The sequence below is a fragment of the Natrix helvetica genome (genome assembly GCF_964273705.1).
Source record: "Natrix helvetica genome assembly, chromosome: 3".
Classification (NCBI taxonomy): Eukaryota; Metazoa; Chordata; class Lepidosauria; order Squamata; family Natricidae; genus Natrix; species Natrix helvetica.
In genome coordinates, this window is record NC_138549.1 from 139,475,704 (window position 1) to 139,500,319 (window position 24,616).

At 39.9% G+C, this 24,616-nt stretch overlaps 1 protein-coding gene across 2 annotated transcripts in view; it reads left to right on the plus strand.

The window, feature by feature from the left end:
- Window positions 1–24,616, plus strand: part of LGR6 (leucine rich repeat containing G protein-coupled receptor 6) — a 143,353-nt gene that overhangs the window by 71,547 nt on the left and 47,190 nt on the right. For both annotated transcript variants that reach the window (XM_081948344.1, XM_081948345.1), the window contains exon 5: window positions 18,306–18,521. In XM_081948344.1, the coding sequence (XP_081804470.1) occupies window positions 18,306–18,521 (216 nt within the window). The remainder of the gene's footprint in view (window positions 1–18,305; window positions 18,522–24,616) is intronic.

Below are 24,616 nucleotides of genomic sequence, written 5' to 3' on the forward strand. Positions count from 1 at the left end.
TGGTCGGGTGAATCCCAGAGCCTTCGATTAGGTACCCTAAGAATTCAACCCTTGGCACGTTAATTTGGCATTTTTCTTTTTTGAGACAGAGGCCTTTGTCTTGAATTCTGTTCAAAACAGTTCGTAAACATTTGAAAAGTTGCGCCTCATTTGCAGCCAATACCAAGAGGTCGTCAAAATAGGGGACGACTCCTGGAATCCCCTGCAAAAGCCGTTCCATGACGCTTTAGAACAGTCCAAGGGCGATACTAACTCCAAATTGCAGGCGGTTACATTTGAATGCATCCCTGTGCTTCACATTGGTTTGGGCCTCCACCATAGTGCCATCTACAGGCAATTGTTAGTATGCCTGCACCATGTCCAATTTAGGAAATACTTTGCCGGGGCCTAAAGAATGTAGTAAATGCTGTACAATGGGTACAGGGTAAGTGCTTTGTTGTAACGCTTTATTGATTGTGCATTTGTAGTCTGCACAGATGCGGACAGACCCATCAGATTTGACAGGTGTAACTATAGGGGTCTCCCAGCGTGCGTGATCAACCTTGGCAATGTGCCCCTTTCGCTTGCAGCGCTGGCAGATAGCATTGCGGAAATGGCAAGATGATCTGACATGGTCTCCTCTGCAGCTTTCGCAAGGCGGGAAACGCGGTTCAAATTTGCACGCCGGCTTGGCGCAGCTACTGCACATGCAGCAGCTGTCATCTTCATCTTCTGAGCTTTCGGCCTCTGCAGCCTCGCAATGTATGCGTGCACTCTTTTGCGTGTCTTCTGGAGTGCTTTGGTGCTGCAGGGTTTCTGTAGACTTAATGGCCGATTTGGATGCCCTGGCTTCGTCCAGGGCAATTTGTAGAGTGAGATTAGATTTGGCAAGTAATCTCCTCTGTAAATTAATGTCCCTCACATGTATGATGCGGTCTAGTATGAGTTCGTCTAGGTCTCGGAACTCGCAGTATGCTGCGGCCTTCCTTAGCGCTGCCACGTACTCATTGATCGATTTGCCTTCTTTCTGATTGCGAATATTAAATTCGTGCCAGTGGAAGTGCTTAGATGGCTTGGGAGCATAGTGTGTCTTCAGCATCTGTTGGAGCCCTGACCAAGCGACCGATTGTAGCGGCGTTGGCTCAGATAGGTCTTTGGCTGTTTCGAACACTTCCCGTCCACAGTAACCGAGGACATGTTCTTCTTGTGGCCTTCAGAAAGGCCCATGAGGTCATTGGCTTCGAGGAAGCAGTTGAACCTCAGCATATACGATTCCCAGTGCTCGGTGACTGGGTCATACAGAGTCGATGGGGCATACATGGCCATCTTGTGTTCTGAGGGCATTTTGAGTTTGCCGCTCAAAAATGGCTGCTCGAAGCCATGCTGAGCTCCGGGCTGGATTTACTTGCTGGATTGCTATGCTTTTTTTTGTTTTGTTTGCCTAGTTGCCTTCCAGTCCCACTTTCGTCGCCAGTGTTTGATCGGATAATGGAAAGGCACACTCAGGCTAAAAGCAACAACAGCTCTTTATTGTAACAAAACAAGTATGTACAATCCAGCGAAGGTTGAGTCTGACAGCAGCCCTTTTATAGGGAGCTATCAGACCCTTCAACCAATGAGATTAAACCTCTGTTCCCTCCGGAATAGAGGACCTTGGTGGAAACCATTATAACTGTAGCTAGTATCTAACAGAAGTAAATTAAGTTTTGGTCCCTGGGAAGCCAGAAATTAGAAATGAAGCTCACCATATCTTGGGGAAACTTTCTTTAATGAATGCTTCAGACAGTGCAGGATTGCCTTTGAGCTTCAGATGAGTCAGTCCACCCAAGCCAGCCAATGGAAGCATCACCAATTGATTGTCAGTCAAATCCCTGTTTACAAACGAAAGAACAGGACACATTGGAATGGACTGAAAAAAGCATGGAGGACTCAATGCAGCAGCATCTCAGAACACATTGGATTTAGCATGTATACTGTTGTTGCTTCAATTAAGTTTTGCCGTGTTTATCCTGGGTTCTGTGTCCTTTGGAAGGGGTTTCTGGAGATCTGTGCCATTGCTATATTATAACATCTGTACATAGTCATATGCAAGTTGGCTGTTAGATCGGGTAATGGAAAGGCACACTCAGGCTAAAGGCAACAATAGCTCTTTATTGTAACAGAACAAGTATGTACAATCCAGCGAAGGTTCAGTCTGACAGCAGCCCTTTTATAGGGAGCTGTCAGACCCTTCGACCAATGAGATTGAATCTCTGTTCCCACCAGAACAGAGGACCTTGGTGGAAACCACTGTAATAGTTGCTAATATCTAACACTTAGCTTTGAGAAGACAAAAATAAAGATAAAACTACATACTATCTGTGTTGAAATGACTTGCAGTGGGAGAAAAAAAGAGAGGTTTAATTTTTCTTTACAAAGAATTGGATTATCCTGATTTTCTGTTGTACTGCACTAGAAAGCACCAATATTGTCCCTTTAAGTTAAAGCAGTGCATCCTTATCTAGATTGAGAATCTCTTGAGAAGCCTCTTTCCTGATCTCTTCAGTAGAAGAATCAGCTGTGAAATACAGTCATCCTTGACTTACAGCAATTATTTAGTGACTGCTCAAAGTTACAACGGCACTGAAAAAAAGTGACTTATGACCATTTTTCACACTTATGACCATGGCAGCATCCCAGGGGGGGTCACGTGATCAAAATTCAGATGCTTGGCAACTGACTCAGATTTGTGACGGTTGCAGTGTCCCAGGGTCATGTGATCACCTTTTGTGACCTTCTGACAAGCAAAGTCAATGGGGAAGCCAGATTCACTTAACAATCGTTTCATCAACGTAACAACTTCACTTAACAACTGTGGCAAAAAAAAGTTGTAAAATGGAGCAAAAATCCACTTAGCAAATGTCTCACTTAGTAACAGAAATTTTGGGCTCAATCGTGGTCATAAGTCGAGGACTATCTGTACCAAGTCTGGCTGAAGCTACTGCAAATGACGCTGGAACTCCGTGCCCCTTTTTTGTGAGATTGGTACACTCTTCGTATTTAAAAAATGGGTTTCATTTTGAATTTTCTCTTGTATGCTATGTCAGAAATGGGAAAGAAAACGTATCAATAAACATCAATTTTATAATCCTTCTTTGTAACATCTGAAGACAAAAATATGCAACACCTAGGGTCACAATTAGTTTCAGATGGTGTATCTTGGCCTGTCTAGCCTGATTGATGAACTCATGGGGACCTACTTTGGAGTATCTCTGGACAACTATAGTTCTCTCTGCCATCACTCAAATGATTCAAGCCACCATGCTAAGGAGTACCATTGCCAAAGTTACAGTGGTTGCAGCTACTAATGGCCTATATTACATACTCTTCCACTTTCATTCCCAGTAGACATTTGGAGGCAAAGTGAAGGCAATTTTAATACAAACCAGCCTCAGATCTATTTCATTTAATAAAAATGTATCAGATACTCCTCTTTCCTTTTGTAGTCTGACATAAAGTCAGAACTACTGCCTTCTTGAGCTTACCTCAATGGTGACAATTTTCTTGCTAAAGCCAGATTTAATAAGGTGTGGGGACCTCTCTTTAGAGTGTTCCCGGCCCTTATTAAGTCCCATTAGACCAGTGCTTATTAGGATAAATTAGGTTTGATGTGAAAGAGATGAAAAGTTGTTGAGTAAATGGTTTTCCTCTTAGGAGACTGCTTTGTGAATTAAGGCATATCACAAGCCAAGCTGATTTCCTCAGATTTCATGGGGACTGCCAAATAGCTTTTTATTCAGAATTGGTCACATGCCAAATATCTGTCGGTTGTTTCTATCTCTTCTTCTTGAGGATGGTCATTCATTGGGGGGGGGGGAACCAGATCTGAATTAAAGTCTTTTCTTATTTTAGTATTTATGAGTGCCAGAAGTCTCTCTCTCACACACAGCCTATCTATCTCCAACATGGAACTTTCATATATCACTGTAAAGTGGCTTTCAAATATTATATGTCCAATCCCATTTACCAGGGCTTTTTTTCCTTTCCTGAAGTTAGGACCCTGGCATGTAATTTTATAGAATACTATCTAGAAACCAGGAAATACACCAGAAAGCATTCCACACTAAACGCTGGGATGGAAGCTTTACAGATTGAGTGCAGGGCAGGCTGAACACGTTGCCCTTACAGCATGTTTCCATGATATTTGTATGCCTGTAATGTCGAGGAAGAAAACACCTTCTGAAAAACATATTATGATGCCATTGTTATGCTCAATGTCAGAACTCTCAAACAATAAAACTTTTTACGACCCTGTTATCCCTGTTATAATTTGCGGTAGAATTGGGGCAATTGGATGGAGCTGAGTGTTCAGACAGTGAAGACTGAAAATAAAGGAGGAGCAGTCTTTCTGGGTTCTGGATTAATAAGATTTATTAAGACAAAGGTCAAGATGATACCGCAAAAATTCCAATGGGTACATGCAGTATGCTTTCAAATATGAGCTTCTTATAAAGAGGCAATTCAAAACTGTTCCTTTTTTTTTTTGCTTGCGTTCTTCCACCCGTTTTTGAGAAGAGCTTGTGTTTTCGGAGAAGGTCGGTTAGCCTGGCCTGCACCTGGGCATTGTTTACACACCTGCTACTGGCCTTCTTATCGGGGTAAGGATCTACACTAACATCCAGAAGACCAGCAATAAAGCAATCTGCTACACATTTGAGGCATGACAATTGCACTCAACTTGTCCACAAGCCAAGGTTACAGTTTACATATTTTAGCTTGGACGTACAATGTATAACAAATTGGATTGTCTAGATTCAAAATAGGGGAAATGTACTGGGTTTGTGATTAGGAATATAATGTAAAAGAAGCACTTTGTACATAGCAAAGTACATTTAAATGCAATAATTTTTAATTAAGTATGATAATATGTGTTGAAGAATTTCATTTTTTTAGAATAGCATGCAAATGTTTGACCAGACTCACAAAGAATCCTTTAGGGTGTTTAAAATATTATAATTTTTGTGCCTTCCAGAAATTTTATGCCTTAATACATTTGCTAGTGTCTCACAAAATCAACTGAATCATCCAACTGTTATTGTGTCAATGTAAAATTAATGAAAACAAGTTATATATTGCTTCAATAATGGCTTGTAACACTAGAAATACTACAAATCAATGAGGAAAAGGCCAGTGAGGTGCCACAAATCTTTTTCACTGCAAGAAACCAAGAAGCCAATGTCTGAAAAATTACCAGTTGTTAGCTATACAGATTCTCTTAATATTTCTTTGGCTTTATGTCAGAACAGTTCACCAGCCTCAGGACTGTTTTAAGACAGTCATTTCTTACCCCATTGTTGCAAACACATCCCCATTTGGGCTGGTTTCAATTGTTTGGGAGAGTACTGATGGTTTTTTTAAAAAAATTCATCTCAGGGCTCGTAAATTAATTAGGGCAACTCTTGGGACCTTCACAGACATTTCTTCATCAAATATGAGGAAAAACAGAAAACGTTGGCAGTTATGGCTTAATAAAAACAAAATTAAAAAATTCCTATAGGGCACCCATGGTAGTATATCAATACTTCAAGCAGTTCTGTCACTAATAATACACCTATCTCAATAACAGATGAGATTATAAGCGTTATGCTGCATCTTAACATCCAGAATTTAATGGGTATGCTTGTTTAATGTTATAGAACTGAAGTCTAATATTAGGAGGAGACCAGATTTGGAAGATCCTTTCAGAAGCAATAGTGCTCTTTAGCAATAATACAACTCTCTTTTGAAGGCACCTGTGGCAAAATTGACATCTGTGGAAAAAATTAGCAACAGCCTCCTACTACTGCAGTGTCATCTAAGGTGGGAAAGATTGGAAATCGCTCAAAGTCAATAAAATGGAATAGAAGATGGGATGGAAAGTAAAAGTTTGCCTATGGCCCTCCATCCCATCTTCTATTCCATTTTATTGACTTTGAGCGATTTCCAATCTTTCCCACCTTAGATGACACTGCAGTAGTAGGAGGCTGTTGCTAATTTATTTATATATATATATATATATATATATATATATATATATATATATATATATATATATATATATATATATATATATATATATATATATATATATATATATATATATATATATATATATATATATATTTGTACTGAATGGAAAGAGATGAAGAAGCACATCAAAAATTACCACCTAATGGTCATTTCTAAGTTACACATTAGATAAGATCCTTTATTTACTGCAGGGTCAACTTGTGGTTCCCTCTTAGAGCATCTGTCTATCAGCAGTTTTCTAGGCGCGGTAACAACACACTATGAATACCCTGTGAGAGTCGTGTGTCAGGCTAATTAACAACTTTGTGGTTACAAGTTCTTACTTAAAGCAGATGTGTACATTGCCTGTTTGTCTGCCAGCTTAACATCAAGCCAAAGATTTTCAAAGCAAACAGGTGCTATAAGTTATAATTACGGTATTTTCAGTAAGAATGAGAAAAATAAGAGAGCTGATTGGATTAAAAGATCAGACAAACTCCTGGGGGTTATCTTTCAAATGAAAATAAAAGAAAGTAACTTGAATTTTCTGAAGCATATCCTAGAATGGCAATTTTCTTGAAACAACACTATTATTTTACATAGCAAAAAAAATTAGCATTTAAAATACGTAATCTGAAAATACACTGAGGATACACTGATGTAAACTCCTTTATTATACACGTCTCTAATGTACGCTCTGTTTTTTAAAAATAACACAAACACTACTACTTATTCATATTTCTTAATGGCACAGGGCACACCTAGTTTCAGATCCTTTTTTCCCATAGAATTTTAGTAGAGAAGGGCAAATGCTAGCTGGGCTTTGATGTTAGTCTAGAAAAAAAATCAATGGGAGCAGAGCAGAATGCCCAAATCTTTTCCCAGGGGAACCTGTGGCAAAATTATTTTACATCCCTTATTGTAGTGGAAGATTTCTTAGTAGCAAAAGTTATAAGGTCAAGGAAAAAAACTGATATCAAAGGACAACTGTGTTAAGATGAAATCCAAGTGGGGATCCAGTCTTAATTTGAATTCTTTTATTACTTTATAGTCTGAGAATTATCTGACCTCCTAAATTCAGAGCTGAATAAGGTACTTTTGCCTAGATTGTTTCACCCTATAGTCATGGTCAAGAATTGTTTTCAGTAGTTAGAAAGAAATACGTTTTATCCAAATGGAAGCAAAGTAACTGTTTTGACCTAGCCCTTGCAAGTAATGATAAGCTGCTTACTCAAGAGTAAAACAAGCCCCTTTTCAAAACAGGGCAGGAACAGTCTTTTATTCGCATGGATAAACAAAAACCAAACGTAATTAGTCCCAATAAACCTGGTTTTGGGCAAGAAATCTGAATTGTTTGCTGCATCCTAGAAAATGAATGGTTGCCTGTGACAACTGGCCACTCCCAAGCTCCTACTATTTATTTCCCAGCCAGGGAGGGACTGGTTAGTGTCTATGTTTGCTTTTCCCTGAGAGCCGGCTTATTGCTTTCCTTTGCTCTCCTCTCTTTTCCTCTTTATGCATACACACATATGTTCTCCCACCTCACTAAGCTCAGGCCCTGAAGACAGCTGCCCTCCACCTGGGGAGGATGGAAGGCCCTGGCCTTGGCTCTGTTTCTGATTATGTTTCCTTATCAGAACCTTCCAAAGGCTCCGAAGCTGGCCCAGGTTCTCCCTCAACCTCCTCCTTGTCTGACTCTGTTGCTAGCTCTGCTGGCAGCCGATGGCTGCAACACTACCACCCTGAAGATTAATTATGGTGAAAGGTTTCTCATATCTATCTATTTCTTAAACTAGTAACAAGAGATTAAATACATAATCATCATACCAACTTGCATACTCTGATTTGATACACAATATATTTGCAATGTGTATGCATGTTTTCTGAAACAAAGCTTCACATTTTTCTGACAAACATTTTAAATAGACTGACATATAACTTGTTCTTCTTGACTACACTTTTGGATTACACATCTGCAAAAAATATAGTACAATGTTTAGCTATTGTAAAGAAGTTCTATCAGGATGATGTATTTGAAAGATTGTCTTACTGTTGAAAACAATGGTTTACAGACACTTTCAGTCAGTTTTCTATACAGCAAAGACATATTTTTTGTTAATCTAAGGCTTTTTCCCATCTCTTTGCATGCAGGTAGTCTTACAAAGGTTATAAATCCTGTATTTTCTTTCATTGCAATATTTCTAAACACTATTCTGGCTCAATCTATGGAAACTTTACTAACCTCACATTATCATTATTTGTGGCCAACATTTAAATATATTTTTATAACTTATAATAAGATTCAGCATGGTGTAGAGATAAAAATATTGAACTACAACAGGAAAGATCCAGCTCCTAGTCTACCCTCAGTGAGAGAAGCTTTCTGGGTGACCAAACTTGTCATTTTCTTTCAGATCAACTTAACACGCAGCGTTCCTGTTGCTCAGTGCTGTGTATCCTATCTTAAACTCCAGAATGAAAAACAGGCTATAAATAAAAATAAATAATTATGCAGTTTTTATTTTCCTTTTTGGGCAGAGGTGGCCATTACAAGTTTAACTTTTAATAAGATTTATTCATTGCTGTGATTATTTACCTTTCATAGCTGATCTTACTATTTTTTCTTAATGCTTTTTTAATACTTAGGTCATGCTATTCCATACCTTTAGTATCTTACACAGCGTGCTTTATAGTGTTGTTAAGACAAAATTAACTATGCATAATCCCTTTTAAACTAAAGTTCTAATACACCATAAGCTTTCACAAAATTTATCTATTCTGATGGAACATAAGATACAGTAGACAACGGGTGTCAAACTCGATCGTGTCACATGACGTATTATGACGTCTCATGATGTCTTTTGCCTTTGCGGAACCAGGGTGGGTGTGGCCTGCGCTTGACGCATACGGCCCGCAGGCTGCCAGTTTGACAGGCCTGCGTACACCATCATTGTCACAAACTGATTAACAGAACACTTCACCATTTTATTACCAGTGTATACACGGATGGAACAACCAAAGCAGGCTAAAGTCCTAAGTGGGAGATGGATGGTATGGTGGATATAAGCCTTACCTTGTTTTCTGTCAATCCACAGCAGTGGTGGGTTGCAGAAAGTAAGCCCTGGTACGGGCATTCTGGTGCCTGCCGGGAGCACCGGGTACCATTCCAGTACGGTGCTCCGGAGGGCCTACCCACCCGCCCACCGTCATTACCTGTGTTTGAGTTCTTCAGTGCTTCCGCCGAGCAACTGGAGCATCATGGAGGCATCGCAGAGCGTCACAGGAGGTAATGACGCATGCGTTCATGTGGTGGCTTCCGGGCCCCGTTGCACCGTACCAGTTGCAATGGGATCCGGAACCTACCACTGATCCACAGCCAGGCCCACTTTGATGTTGCATCTTTACCCCAGCACCATATCTGATGTCAGAACTTTCTAATCACTGATGTCAGCATTGAATCACAGCACAGCCACTGCAAATCCGTATAGCCCTTGCCTTCATGGATGTACAAAGAAACAGATTTCGCAGATTAATTCAAACCAGGGACTGACAAAATGTAAACTATACATTGTTTGTCCTACCTAGATCTTTTCCACCTCTTGAGATGAATTGAGGAGGAGGAAAAGCCTCATTTTGTGTTCGATGCCTGCTATGATGAACGATTATAGAACCTTTTTCTGCTGTTTGCAATGGAGATTTAGATTCCAGTAGCTCTTTTTTTTTGTCTGAACATGGTTCTGCGTTTTTTCCAGGCACACTTTCCTTTTTCACTCCTTTTGTGTAAATCAAGCTCCTCTGTTTCTGCACTTACTGTATATAATGGAAGAAATGTCCTTCTGGGTTCAGTTCCAAGTGGGGGGAAAAGACACTGGGAACATGGAGGCTGATTGGAAAGATGGTGGACAGGTCACATGCTTTCAGATGTTGGGTGGAGAAGAAAAAGAGACTGAGATGGTGAAAGTCCCTGGTTTTATGTCCTCTCTGGGCTTTGAATTTGAGCTTGTATTCTGATCGGTTGTCAGACTCCCATGGGGCCATGCAGGGGCAACTCTGTAGGCTGTGCTTTGAGTCCATGTTTGGTTGAGCATTGCTTCTTCCCAGGTGCCCTGTGGTGAGATGGGTAATGGGCTAATACTATCATGCCTTAATCCCATCACCTTGGAGCTGAAAGGGGAAGATCTTTTTTTATGTAGAATAGACTGGCTCATGCCTTTTAATGGCCCATTGACAAAAGTGGTGGCTATTATGAGTGAGTCTGTTTCCTGCCTAAAACAAGTTTCTCCATTTCATATCGAGAGAAATATAATATTCTGCCTTTTCAATATGTCCTAGGATATTTCATTCTTCTAGGAGAGGAGTGGATGCTAACGTCCTACAATATGTTGGCCAAATTGGTTGGAATTTCTGAAAATAGTCCAAATATCAAATATTAGTCCAAATACATCTTGAAGACACCAGTTTTAGAGAAAGCTAGTTTGCTTAATCATTTTGTTATTTTAACCATTCAGTCCTGTCCACTCTTAGAGATTTTATAGGCAAGTGCTCTCTATGTTACCCTGTCAAAAAAAGCTTCTTTCAGTTATTGGATGTTCATCTTTGTACAGTTTTAGAAAAGAATGGAATGGAATGGAATGGAATGGAATAGAATAGAATAGAATAGAATAGAATAGAATAGAATAGAATAGAATAGAATAGAATAGAATAACAGAGTTGGAAGGGACCTTGGAGGTCTTCTGGTCCAACCCCTACTTAGGCAGGAAACCCTACACTACTTCAGACAAATGGTTATCCAACATCTTGAAAACTTGCAGTGTTGGAGCATTCACAACTGGGGGTAAGTTGTTCCACTGATTAATTGTTCTAACTTTCAGGAAATTTATCCTTAGTTCTAAGTTGCTTCTCTCCTTGATTAGTTGTCCTACTCTCGGGTGCTTTGGAGAATAGCTTGACTCCCTCTTCTTTGTGACAGCCTCTAAGATATTGGAACATGGCTATCATGTCACCCCTAGTCCTTCTTTTCATTAAACTAGACATACCCAGTTCCTGAAACCTTTCCTCATATGTTTTAGCCTCCAGTCCCCTCATCATCTTTGTTGCTCTTCTCTGCACTCTTTCTAGAGTCTTCACATCTTTTTTTACATTGTGGCTTCCTAGCATCAATGACTTCTCCAATGAATTTGCACACATGACATGGCCAACGTAAATCAGACGTACCATATTTATTGGCGTATAACACGCACTTTTCCCCCCGAAAAATAGGGGGCAAATGATGTATGCGTGTTATACGCCGATATACGCCAGGCGATATATGCCAGGTGCACAGAAAAGGATCATGGAGCGCTTCGCCCCAAAAGCAGCTGATTTTTTGTGCGCCTGGCGTTTAAAACATCCGGCTATCTATCTAAACGCCAGGCGCACAGAAAAGGATCGCGGAGCGCTTCGCCCCAACAGCAGCCGTTTAGATAGATAGCCGGATGTTTTAAACGCCAGGTGCACAGAAAAGCAGCTGCTGTTGGGGCGAAGTGCTCCGCGATCCTTTTCTGTGCGCCTGGCGTTTAGATAGATAGCCGGATGTTTTAAACGCCAGGCGCACAGAAAAGCAGCTGCTGTTGGGGCGAAGTGCTCCGCGATCCTTTTCTGTGCGCCTGGCGTTTAGATAGATAGCCGGATGTTTTAAACGCCAGGCGCACAGAAAAGCAGCTGCTGTTGGGGCGAAGTGCTCCGCGATCCTTTTCTGTGCACCTGGCGTTTAGATAGATAGCCGGATGTTTTAAACGCCAGGCGCACAGAAAAGCAGCTGCTGTTGGGGCGAAGCGATCCGCGATCCTTTTCTGTGCGCCTGGCGTTTAGATAGATAGCCGGATGTTTTAAACGCCAGGCGCACAGAAAAGGATCGCGGAGCGCTTCGCCCCAAAAGCAGCTGCTTTTCTGTGCGCCTGGCGTTTTAAACATCCGGCTATCTATCTAAACACCAGGCGCACAGAAAAGGATCACGGAGCGCTACTCAGCGGGGTGTGGGCGAGAGGAGGAGAGAATGGATGAGCCGTCTCTCCTCTCCCAGACACCCGACTAAAACACTTTCTTTCGCCCGCGGAAGAGCTCGGGCGGGCGAAAGGAAGCGCTTTAGACAGCGGGGTGTGGGTGAGAGGAGGAGAGAATGGATGAGCCGTCTCTCCTCTCCCCGGACTCCCGACTAAAAGTTAATAAAAAAAAGGAAGGAGGGAAGGATGGAACTGGAAGGGAGGCAGGGAAGGAGGGAGGGAGAAAGGAAGGATAGGAGGATAGGGAAAGAGGAAAGAAGGCAGGCAGGCAGAAGGGAGGGAGGTGCAAGGAAGGAAGGAAGCATAGATAAGCAGGAGGGAAAGAAGGCAGGCAGGCAGGAGGAAAGAGGAAGGAGGGAACTGGAAGGGAGGCAGGAAGGAAGGGAAGGAGGAAGGGAGGGTGGAAGATAGTAGCAGTGAAAGCAGCAGTGTTCATAGTTGCTTTTACTGTCCTTTTACATTATTTACCTTATAAGTGGTAATAATATTAATAAAAAAAAGTTCTGAACTACCCTTATTTTGCTTCAAAGTTCTTTATTTGAAATTTAATTTTTTTTCCTGAAATTTCCCTCTTAAAATGAAGGTGCGTGTTATACGCCTGTGCGTGTTATACGCCGATAAATACGGTAGTTTTATTATTTTGGCTTCTAGTGATGTGTTTTTTATTTTATATGATCTGAATCGTATAACCATACATGTCACTAAGTGTTTCATCATATTTGTTGAATAAGCCACAAATTATTTGGTTAACACATGATGCATATGATTTCCAGATTAACAAGTCTGGATCATACTACATACTAAGCCAAAACTGAACAAGCCATATTACTATGTTGGATAATGTATGAATAAATCTTTCACTCTCATGCACATGGAAACATTGCTGAGTATATGTTTTCTGTGAAATATTCCTTTTGATTTAAAATTATAGTACTGTGGTAGTCCCATATTTTTTAAGATGTTTTGTATTATTAAACTGGAAAGTAGAAGATATTAAAGAGCTGCAGAATATAACAAAATAAGAATAGAAAATTGTTTCTCTCCTTTTTCTCATTGCTCGTATGCTTTCTAACAAGACTTCAGTAGCAAGTGAAAATGGAGAAAGGGAATTGCTAGGAAGAAGATCAGCTGATCAATTTATCCTTATATTGCAAATCATTGATTTAAAAGTATGAAAGACTAATGAATGGTTCAGGTAAATATCCTTCACCTCTGTTTCTGCAGCATTTGTAAAAAAAAGTATTTTTTTCTCTGCATTATCCACCTCCACCTTCTTGTCTCTAGGAGAAATACTTTGGAAACAGATGGGAATAGGGTAATGGCCTCTTAAGTTATTTTAAATCCATGAATAGGATAATTATCATTATCATTATTATTATTTTTGAAGATTAAAATGCAAGAAGTGACTCCTTGGAAGTTGCAGGACAAGGGCTTTGATGTTGACAAAGGAGGAACTTTCCCCACCAGACAGGGCTGTTATAAGTATGTATATTCTGATGAGTGATGGAAGGAAGGAAAAGAATCACTTTGGAATTAACATAGCCTGAGAGCATGTTCCTGCTTTCATAGACCACCTTTGATCTGCTTGAAATGTGACAGCTCATTGTAAGGGCAATATTGCTTCATATAAATCATGTTTGATAGAATGTGTTTTTGGCCTTTAAAAGAAACCTTCCATTGAGCATTTTAAAAAAAAGAAACAGAAGAAAAGATTGGGGTAATTTAAGATGAACCCATAATTTATTGCATGGGCCTGATTTTGTGCAAAGTTATGTTAAGTTTTTGTTAATGTAATTTATGAGGTATAAGCCTTTCCTGGAGCACAAGAAAAGCATGTTTTCTGGTTCATTGAAAAGAATTGTGAGTTGCCAAAAACAAATAAATCAGCCATGAGCCCAAAGGTCATGTGATAAGTAAGGAACTGGACTTGACTGAAAGGTATTGGGGGGAACTGACCCATAATTCTAACTGTTTGGGGTGGGGACATTATTTACTTTGGTTTTTAAGGGAAAGCATTACTACATCCTTTCCATTTTTTTCTTTTGGTTGGACTTTGACCTGCTGTTTGGGACACTACCACTGTAAGGTCAAGGCAAATCAGATATGTAGGCTATCTTGCTAAATAATCCCACCCCCCCTTGCTTTCATTTATTTATTATTAAACCCTTATCCCAGATAGTATATTTGCAACAGAATCTGAAAACTTTCTCCCCTGGAGCAAATAACTTCACAACATAGGGGACCAGGGAGAGAGAAATACAGTAAATAGTTTCTTTGAGTTAGCTTCAGACAGAAAATATGAGTATCTGTGCTTTAGAGGTAAAATCAATATTTTCCCCATTGCAAAATATATTTAATAGGATTATGCATCGTTTCATAAATATGAAGCACACAACACGGATACATAATATTATAATGTTGGGAATAATGACTAATTTATTCAGCTTTTAGAACTATATTGACAATTCAGATAATCAGAGATTTGGCTCATATTTTTTCTGTCTTCTTTAGCAGAATAATTTTTTTGACAAGCGGGACAGAGAAGCCACTATATCCTAAAATGCCCCAGATGGAGGACAAATGACAACTATTGACAGCTATAGTTTTCTCTTATAATTTGTTAGAATGAAGCTTTGTCTAGAATAATTCATGAATATAAAATAGTGACTGTCATAAAAACTAGCAATTAGAATGTCCAGAACAAAAACTATGTAGATCCCTTTAACGTGGGACCTTCCAATTTCACTGAATGCATAAATTGGTTCAAAGTAATCAGATGATAAGACAAAATAATTCTCCAATAATGTATTTTACTGAACTCTACACTGTGGTCTTTTCTAATTCTAAGCAAACTTCTCTGTTGTGATCATACTATGGCAACCATTGTCCGTCTTCCTGTTGCAGTGATACATCTACTGTATTTAACATCTGGGACCTATCAGTCTGCTGCAAAGGCACATCTACTCTATGGAACATCTGGTACCAATTATACATCTTCACTGTTCTTTGGCTTCTTATTAAGGGAAATTTAACAAGTCATGTACTTAAGTAATGGGGTTCAGGGTCATATATCTCCCTAATCAAGGTCAATAAGAAGCACATTTGAGACTTTATTATGCTGTTCGTATTTATCAGCATATACCCTCATATTGTTATATACTTGAAGACCTACAGGTCTTCCTTCCATAATCTGTTGCCCTTTGAACATTGAACCGTAGCTCCTAAAATTCACCCATCAGTAGGCCCTACTAAGTAACAAAATTAAATTGATGGCAACCTGAAAGCTCTGAAAATAGAGAACAAGTTAAATGTGGTGGAGTTCTGCTGGTTTTGTATGAAGAAGATATTGTTTAAATTTTGTAGTGTAGTAATTTGTTTTTCCTTATTTACTTATCTCGCTTTTCACGTTAAAAAGCAAGTATACCATGAAAGAGACTACTTATCAGAAGCAGAAAATCATAACATTTCAAAGACACAAATTTATACTCAATAGTATTGATGTCTAAACATGTAAACCCTTAGACATAATATTAAACCATTGCTTAACACAAAGGTTTTAGCCGGTTTTGCTCCCTTTCTCTTTCCTTCACTACTTGGGCTACAAGCTTTAAACTGCAATGAATCTTGGTAATAGTTCAACAGGTCAGATTCATATGTTTCATTTAAGTTAGCTTGTGTCAACTAGCCATAGTAAGCAGCTCCTCCAGCCTTAGCTATTGTGACAAGTTGCTGGTGATTCAGTGAGTGCATTGCCCAGTGAGCTCAAGACTTGCCATGACTTCTGTGCACAAATCTCAGAGTCTTATCTCAGGTCCTTTATGTGGCCTTAAACCTCCCACCGCAGGGTTAATGCTTTTCATACAAACCAACCCATTAACTGTGGCATGATCTGAGGAACTCGGTAGCAGCAAAACTTTAAACTTCTATGTGGAAATGGAGCAAGCTGGCACTGGCCTACTCTGTCTCCTAATCTGCCCAATTATCCTAGGTAGAAACCAGAATAGAAAGTGCTTAAAAAGCCATAATCACACCGTGCAGAAAGAGGAGAGCGTATGGTTGCTTTTTTGTTTTGTTTAATGATATAATTAGTAGCTTCTCGGTGCCAAGGAAGTAGAGTTTTTATATTCCATAAGAGAAGCTGCATTTGCAAAACATCATAATTTGGGAGTTTAGATTCTCCTACATATTTTTAGGACAGTGGGCAAGCAGCAAGGACATCAAGTTGTTTTTGGTTCTGGAAGCAAGGTTGCAGGTTATTTAAGTCTGACGGTATTATTGTTTACATTCTTTATTTCCTCTGTGGTAAAGGCTTCAGGGCAGCTTTTCAGGATCAGTTTCCTGGAAAAACAGAAGGCTGGAAAACTATGCTGAGTCCTGCAATAACTATTTAATTACAAATACTAAGACTAAAGAGGTAGTAAGATAATAGAAACATTCAGGTGTGAAGTTTGTTCTTAAAAATTATTATTTTAAAATTATTTTAAAATTTCAGGCTTAATTTTACACCCAATCACTAAAAACATTGGCAAACTGTTCATACAACAGTAATCCTTGGTTTGGTTAATAAATTCTTATAATTGGCTAAGGTTACACATATTAAATCAAAATCAAACAAACCACATTATTGCTTACTGCGGGCATCTCTAATTTTCTTACTTCCCAGATTTGCGGACCAACTTCCAGAATTCTCCTAAATACTATGCCAACTGGAATTTTGGGAAATAAAGTCTCCATATGGCTGGTTTAGCGTGACTGTAAACCTGGTCTCAGATGAAGCAAAGTAGTTTTAATTTTTTTTTCTTTCTCTTCAGGTTGATCATCCAAACATTTTAATCTTCTGCTTTGGTTTGTTCAGTGTTATTAGTTGTCAAAGTCATACCACAACAAAAATGTTTTGAAGACTAAAAGGCAGCAGATTAGCTTCTAAATCTGCTGTGTATATCAAATCAGAATTTGAATTGATGGTGTGTAATGTAGATTATGTGTCATCACATCAGGGTTGACTCTTAGCAACCACATAGATAGATTTTCTCTCTGGCAATCTGTCCCTAATCTGGGCTTTCAGGTCTTCTAATGAGGTACTGATTGGTACTGTAACTGAATCGTTACGGCTGGTCATCTTTTCCTTCTTTTCACCATTCCTACCACTAGCTCCTTCTCCATAGAACTAGATCTTCACATAATGTATTCAAAATGGGTTTGGACTCCTTCCAAAATGGATAGAAATCTTCTCAATTTAAAAATTCTAGGTTTGATGCCAAAGTAGTTGAACTAGGCCATTGCTATATAAAGTTGCCCCGAATCAAGTCTTAGACACTTTGGCAGGCCAGTTGGATATTTGAATGTGGGTTCTACACAGGAGAAAATAGATTCTTTTCAGTGCAAACATTTCATCTTAATCTGTATTGCATTTGGACTATTGCAGAATTGTTCTACTTAACTTGTAGTAGTCAATTGGAATTAAGTCGACGTGTAATGTGATTTTTATGGGTTATTGCACCAAACTGGGTTTCTTTGATTAGAAAAAGCAAAATTCCTTCTAAGTTTGTTTTGTTAATAAATAAATACAACATAAAATTCACTGCCACCATCCCTAAATGAAAATTTAGAATTCTTACTGGTGTGTTGTCTCTTTTATGAGTTCTTTTCCCAGAATCTCCGGCAGCAGATGAGGTTTCTTACTCTGTGACTGTCATTTTATTTATTCAGAAGACTAGTTATTTATAAGCAATTATAACTTTAACAATAACATTATTTGAATAGATAATACAGTGTATAAATTGTTCATGTTTACTCTTTTCTTATTTTCAACATGATTGCTTTTTCACAAGAACTATCAATGTGTCTCACTATATATATACTGATCATCTTCATTTCTCCCCTCCCCTCCATCAATTGCCTCTTTATTTTATTGCCATCTTCAATCTCCTTTCTTCTGTTATTATTGCAAGAAAATGCCCAGATCAGCTTTATTTATTGTAGTAGAATGTACATAATAAATAATATAATCGTGGTTATCACCATTAGAAGATTTTAAAAGTAATAAACAGAAATTATATGGCATTCTACTTCTGAGGCCTAGGCCCCACAGTCCTATTTCCTATCAAAGCAAATAATGCAGGAAAAATTAGAACTATCCAATGTTTAGTACATGGCCTCTGAGCAAAATATTCCTTCTCGGGTGGCTTTTTTCAAGTTTTTAACTAATAGAACATATCTGTCTTTGTATCTGATTTGTTATCCACTTTTCTCTTGTAGACGCCTAGATGCCAATCTGATCTCTGTTGTACCTGAAAAGAGCTTTGAAGGGTTGCCTGCCTTACGTCATCTCTGGCTGGATGATAATGCCCTGACAGAGATCCCTGTCAAAGCATTGAATAATCTGCCAGCTCTACAAGCAATGACATTGGCGCTCAACCAAATCTGGCACATTCCTGACTATGCCTTCCAGAACCTGACTAGCCTTGTGGTATTGTAAGTATTTCCTTTTTCTTCCATTTATTATTTGTAGTTTAGGTTTTTTTTTTTTTTTTTTGTTTGTTTATCAATTACTATGCCACATCTGCTACTGAAATATAATACAATAATACAATACAATACAATACAATACAATAGTAGAGTTGGAAGGGACATTGGAGGTCTTCTAGTCCAACCCCCTGCCTAGGCAGGAAACCCTATACCGTTTCAGACAAATGGCTATCCAACATCTTCTTAAAGACTTCCAGTGTTGGGGCATTCACAACTTCTGGAGGCAAGCTGTTCCACTGGTTAATTGTTCTAACTGTCAGGAAATGTCTCCTCAGTTCTAAGTTGCTTCTCTCCTTGATTAGTTTCCACCCATTGCTTCTTGTTCTACCCTCAGGTGCCTTGGAGAATAGTTTGACTTCCTCTTCTTTGTGGCAACCCCTGAGATATTGGAACAATGCTATCATGTCTCCCCTAGTCCTTCTTTCTCTTAAGCTAAACATACCCAGTTCCTGCAACCGTTCTTCATATGTTTTAGTCTCCAGTCCCCTAATCATCTTTGTTGCTCTTCTCTGCACCATTTCTAGAGTCTCCACATCTTTTTTACATCGTGGCGACCAGAACTGAATGCAGTATTCCAAGTGTGGCCTTACCAAGGCATTATAAAGTGGTATTAACACTTCACGTGATCTTGATTCTATCCCTCTGTTGATGCAGCCTAGAACTGTGTTGGCTTTTTTGGCAGCTGCTGCACACTGCTGGCTCATATTTAAATAACTCTTATCTAGACAGTTTACTTAACAATGACCCAAAAAGGCCACAGAAGCTAGTAAATTCTCCTCACCATCATGTTTTCCCACCTTTTCTGCTAGCATCCCTCCATTCCATTTCTACATCTCCCCGAAGGCTCTCTTTTATTTTCTATCCATGTTGGGTGGCCTTGTCTTCCCACTTGGAGTAGAGTATTGCAATAAGTTTCATTGTCTTTTTTAAAATGATGAATTTGCAGCGTAGGCGTCTTAGAACAGAATTTCAGAAAAGCTATTACTTTGTTTCTATGGAACACCAAAATCACTATTTCCCACAAAGTCTATAGAACTCAATAGTGAATCACTAGAATGAAGAAACAATATGTTCCTTTTGTTTTTGTCATTGTAGTAACAAAATAATGGCACTAACCATATTGTGATATACTCTATACAGTATATGGAGAAAAAAGAAAGAAAGAACTCTGTCAGGACATGCATCTAGAAATGCGAAGAACCTGCTGTCCACCTCAGGCTTCTGTAAATCTTGTAGCAACCTAAATCCCTTCAACCTCAAGCCATTGAAAAGAGAAGAAAATCAATAAGCTCAATCGACTTGACATTTTGAATGAGGATCATCCTCCATCAAACAGCATGTAGCAGAATACTATAAATTTTGTATGTAGAATACTGTAAAACTTGAAATTTCAAATTCAGTTGAAAGGAAGAGGCAGCACCATCAAGCCAACATTCCCCTGGTGCCTACTAGGGTTCTATAACTTACTGCAGGGATTTGTCCAAGCAGCGTGTAAGAATTGGACATGATTAGTGGAAAGGGAAGGGTGCTTAAGTCCAGGAGATGAGAGAAAAAGTGAGGAGAGAATGCCTGAACTCTTTGCAGAGTGCTAGCATTTCCAGCTGAAAACCAATTTCAGGGCAGGCTTTCTTGTATGGTAAGTGAGCTAGAAATAAATGGATACAGAGGCTACAAAAGGATGATATCATGGGAATGATAGGCATGAGAATTGATCATTACTGAGGATATGAACTTTCCAGGTGCAGTAATATGCTTTCCTAATCTGCACACCTTGGTCCAAAGGGAGCTACATGCCTGTTTATCTTCCGATACTGGAAAGAGACAACTTCAAAATATACACTTTCCAATCTGGAACTAGTTAGGGGCATAAACTGTGCTAATAAATTATATTCCCATTAAGGGAATGTATACCAGTTCCATCTGCTCCTTCCTTCGGACTGTAACAGCAACCCAGGATAGTTTCTAAATCAGGGAACTCTCATATAGTCCAGCTCGAAAGAGGAGGTAGGGGAATCAACTTTCCTTATTCCATGTATGGCATGTGCAGCTTTCTGCAAAGTGACATTTTGTACATCCTCACTTCAAAGGAACATTGTATTTAACTGGAAAACATATTGAGACCCATTAAAGCATTTATAACCTGTCTGAAGATGGAAAGGACTGGAAAAAACTCAGAATTGTCATAGAAAACTTTATGAATTCTGAGAAATTTTTGAAAAGAACAAAGTATTTAATGTCCCAGAAGAAGTAACGTTTAAAATAATTAATGAGAAGCCAGTGACTTGTCTGATGAGCAAGTAATGGGACAGTTAATTCTGAGTCATTAATATACTCTATCCCTTGTTTATTGTTTAAGTTTTGGACTGGTACATGTTATTATAATAAAAAGGCTGGCAATTTTCATTCCAAATGAAATAGGATCTCAAATAAGAATTTGTGCTCTTTCTGTCTGTCATTGGATTCTGATCCATGAAAAACATAGGTTTTAAAATTGTACTAAATATTCATTTCTTTTGCTGCAGCAGAGGATAGGCAGCAGAAACGTTTTCTGGTGCTGAAATGATATTGTCACTGGGAATGTTTTGGTGCAAGCAATTCCAGTTCAATGGTTTCCTTAATTCAATGATCTCCTTATTTACTTGGAAGCTGTAAATGAGGAAGGGAGCAAATGGTACTTTCCCAAACTGCACAGTGGTGCCCACAGACAGATGCTTTGCTCCTGAGAATAAACCACTACAACAACCTGGTCATTGGAGGGAAGGTGACAGAAGCTGGGAATTGTGTTCTACAACATTTGGAGGGCATTGGGGTAGAATTATGTGATAAAAGGGAAATAGGTGTATGATTATCTGATATCTGTTGCTCTCAAATCAAAAGGAGAAGGGGAGGAAATAGGTTTGTATGAAGCCAGAGTCTAATACCAGGATCGAATCAGAAGCAACAAGCTTAATCAGAAACAGATGATTTGCTGTTTAGGAAATCATATGATTCCAGGTCTCCTGGGAAACTCAGTGAAGAATACAAATTGATTGAACTGTGACTAATGTGAACCTCTTATTTTATCATCTGTATGTATGTGTGAGTTTAAACCCCATATCAGAGAAATGCATTAAGTCTTCAATGTCCTCCTCCAAAGGAAACAGAGCTAAACTTTCTTATAACTAAGATTTCTTATAACTTGAAAGAGAAATTGTAGTGGAAATACAGTGAAGACATCCTTTAAATACCTTCCAGACATCCTTAAAATATTCATATACACGCTATCATGCTGTCGCTCTCACAGGGAGGGACTTCTCCGGGTGCCGTCCACCAAGCAATGCCAGAGGGCGGCGCCGAGGGGCAGGGCCTTCTCTGTGATGGGCCCAGCCCTCTGGAATGACCTCCCCCCCGACATCAGGACAACAACTGATCTCCGCTCCTTCCGCATGAAACTCAAGACCCACCTGTTCCGACTAGCCGGCCTGGCTTGAATTATAGCTATTCTAATCCCTCTGGATACAATTTTAAATTAGGTTTGACTCTGGGTGTTTTAATTGTTTTTAATTGCCTTTTTGCTGTTTTTAATTAATTGATTATTTATTTATTGTTTGTGTATAATGCTTTTTGTAGATCTCCTCCTTGTCATTTATTTGTTATGTAGTAAATTGTACGCCGCCCCGAGTCCCTTGGTGGAGAGGGTGCGGCATATAAAAATGATTAATTAATAAATAAATAAATAAATATATTCATGTCAGAAGCACCTACAAAGCTAACTGAAGGGTGCTTCTGGATTGAAAGGATTTGCCAGTGACAACACTGTTGCCCAGGTGTGTGTGAGAAAGATATAAGTGTCATACATTGTACTGCCTTTCTGGTGGTTAAAAAGTAAAAATGAGAAAACCCCAATAGCATCACCTGTTGTTCATCTAGCATTTTAAAATGTGGTTAGACATTTCAGCCCTTTTATGGGAGAGAGAGACCAATTGCACAAGAAATAAATACAATCAAACTTTTTATAAAAAGAAAAGACAAGAAGAGCTGTAATAGCTCATTTTAGCTTTAGATGCTAAATGCCAAGATTCCCTATTGAAGAAGGTAAATTCAGTACCACAAGCAAATGACAAGATAGAACTACCTATAAATAGATAGAATGGGATTTAAAATTGTACAGACAAATTATTTACTCAGGAGCAAAATACACGTATAAAAGGCTGAAATACTGTATAGACAACTACTGTCCACATAGAATTAAAAGATGGGAGTACTTATTAGTAATGCACATTAACATTCTAATACAGATTATTTGCTAGACTTATAAACTATTCCTTCAGAATTAGGACCTGAAGTGTTAGATTCGAGCAACGAGAGAACAGACTCCGGACACGTAGTGACTTAACAGCTCTTTATTAGTAGTAGTAGTGATCCAGCTTGCTCTGTGGCCGGAGGGTTCCCCTTTTATAGGGATCGGGTACGCCTCTCGACCAATCAGAACGATACCTGTTTCCCGCCATAGCGGCGGACCAGAGAGGAGACTTGCTGCGATATATGCTAATATCTAACACCCCTCCCCTCTTAGACGGAGCATTCCGGTTAGTTACATAGTCCTTAAGATAAGTGGGTGTTTGCCTTACACGGGTGGAACGCCGCAGTTCTGGTTGATCTGGAGTGGTTGCAGGATCGGTTGCTTTTTCTGCTTCGCGTTCGGGGGTCTGCAGGCTTTCGTTGCTTTGGCGTTGTTCGGTTTCGCCTTCGACCTCTTGTTCTATCCTGGGCTCGCAGGTGTCGTGATTCTCTGTGTTGGGGTTCTCGGATGGCTGACTTTGTGCTGGCAGATAGTTTTCGTCTTCAGCCCGTAGGTCTGAGTGTGCCAGGCGACCTCGTAGTTGATCGATGTGCCTTTTCCAATTTCGTCCATCTTCAAGCTCTAGCAAATATGATCGTGGACCCGTGATGCCAATGACCCTTGCCGGCATCCACAATGTTCCCCCTGCATAGTTGTGGGCGTATACTGAATCCCCTATGCTAAAATTCCGAATTTTGCTTGTCGAGTCTGGGGGCGATGTGGCAGAGTAATTTGGGTGAAGACGGTCCAGGTGAGACCGTAGACGGCGGTCCATGAGTAGTTCAGCGGGGCTCCTACCCGTCGTTGCGCTGGGGGTAATATGCTGAATTAGGAGGTAATGGTCAATGCGTGTTTGCCAATCACCTGGACCCATCCTAGCGAGGGCCTCTTTTGCGGATCGCACCATTCTCTCCGCCTGTCCGTTTGATGCCGGATGGAATGGCGCGACGAGGGCATGCCGAATTCCCTGACCTGCTAAGTACGTTTCAAATTGCATGGCCGTGAATTGGGGCCCATTATCGGAGACCAGGAGGTCGGGCGGGCCATGAGTGGCGAAAAGTCGCCGTAGAACCTTAATGACTGCCTCTGCCGTGGTTGAAGTCATTAGGACTACTTCTAGCCATTTGGAGTATGCATCCACAACTATAAGGAAAGTCTGACCTTGGACTGGCCCTGCAAAATCGATGTGTATTCACGACCAGGGTGCTTTAGGCTTCTCCCATTCTGTGGTGGGCGCTTCCGGGGGTGCGGGTCTCGATTCCTGGCATGGATCACAAGTGGCCACCCATTCCTCTATTTCTTTGTCCATATTGGGCCACCAAACGTAACTTCTTGCTAACGCCTTCATTCTAACGATCCCTGGATGCCCCACATGTAACACTTCTAATACATTTCTACGTAACGCATAAGGAATAACAACTCGATCCCCCCACAATAAACAACCTTGCAACACTGAAAGCTCATCTCGTTTTCCCCAAAATAGCTTGAATTCCGGGCCCACGTTCCCTTTCGGCCACCCCCTCCAAACCCATGTTTGAACTTCCTTTATTATATTGTCCTTAGCAGAGAATCTGGCAACGTCGCAGGAAGAAACCGGTCCTGAGTCCAAACAGTCAATTAACAACACTGGTACCTCGGGAGTGGGGTCTGGCAAGAGATCCAGGAGTGGGCAACGGCTGAGTGCGTCTGCATGTCCTAGAGTGAAGCCCAGTCGATGAAT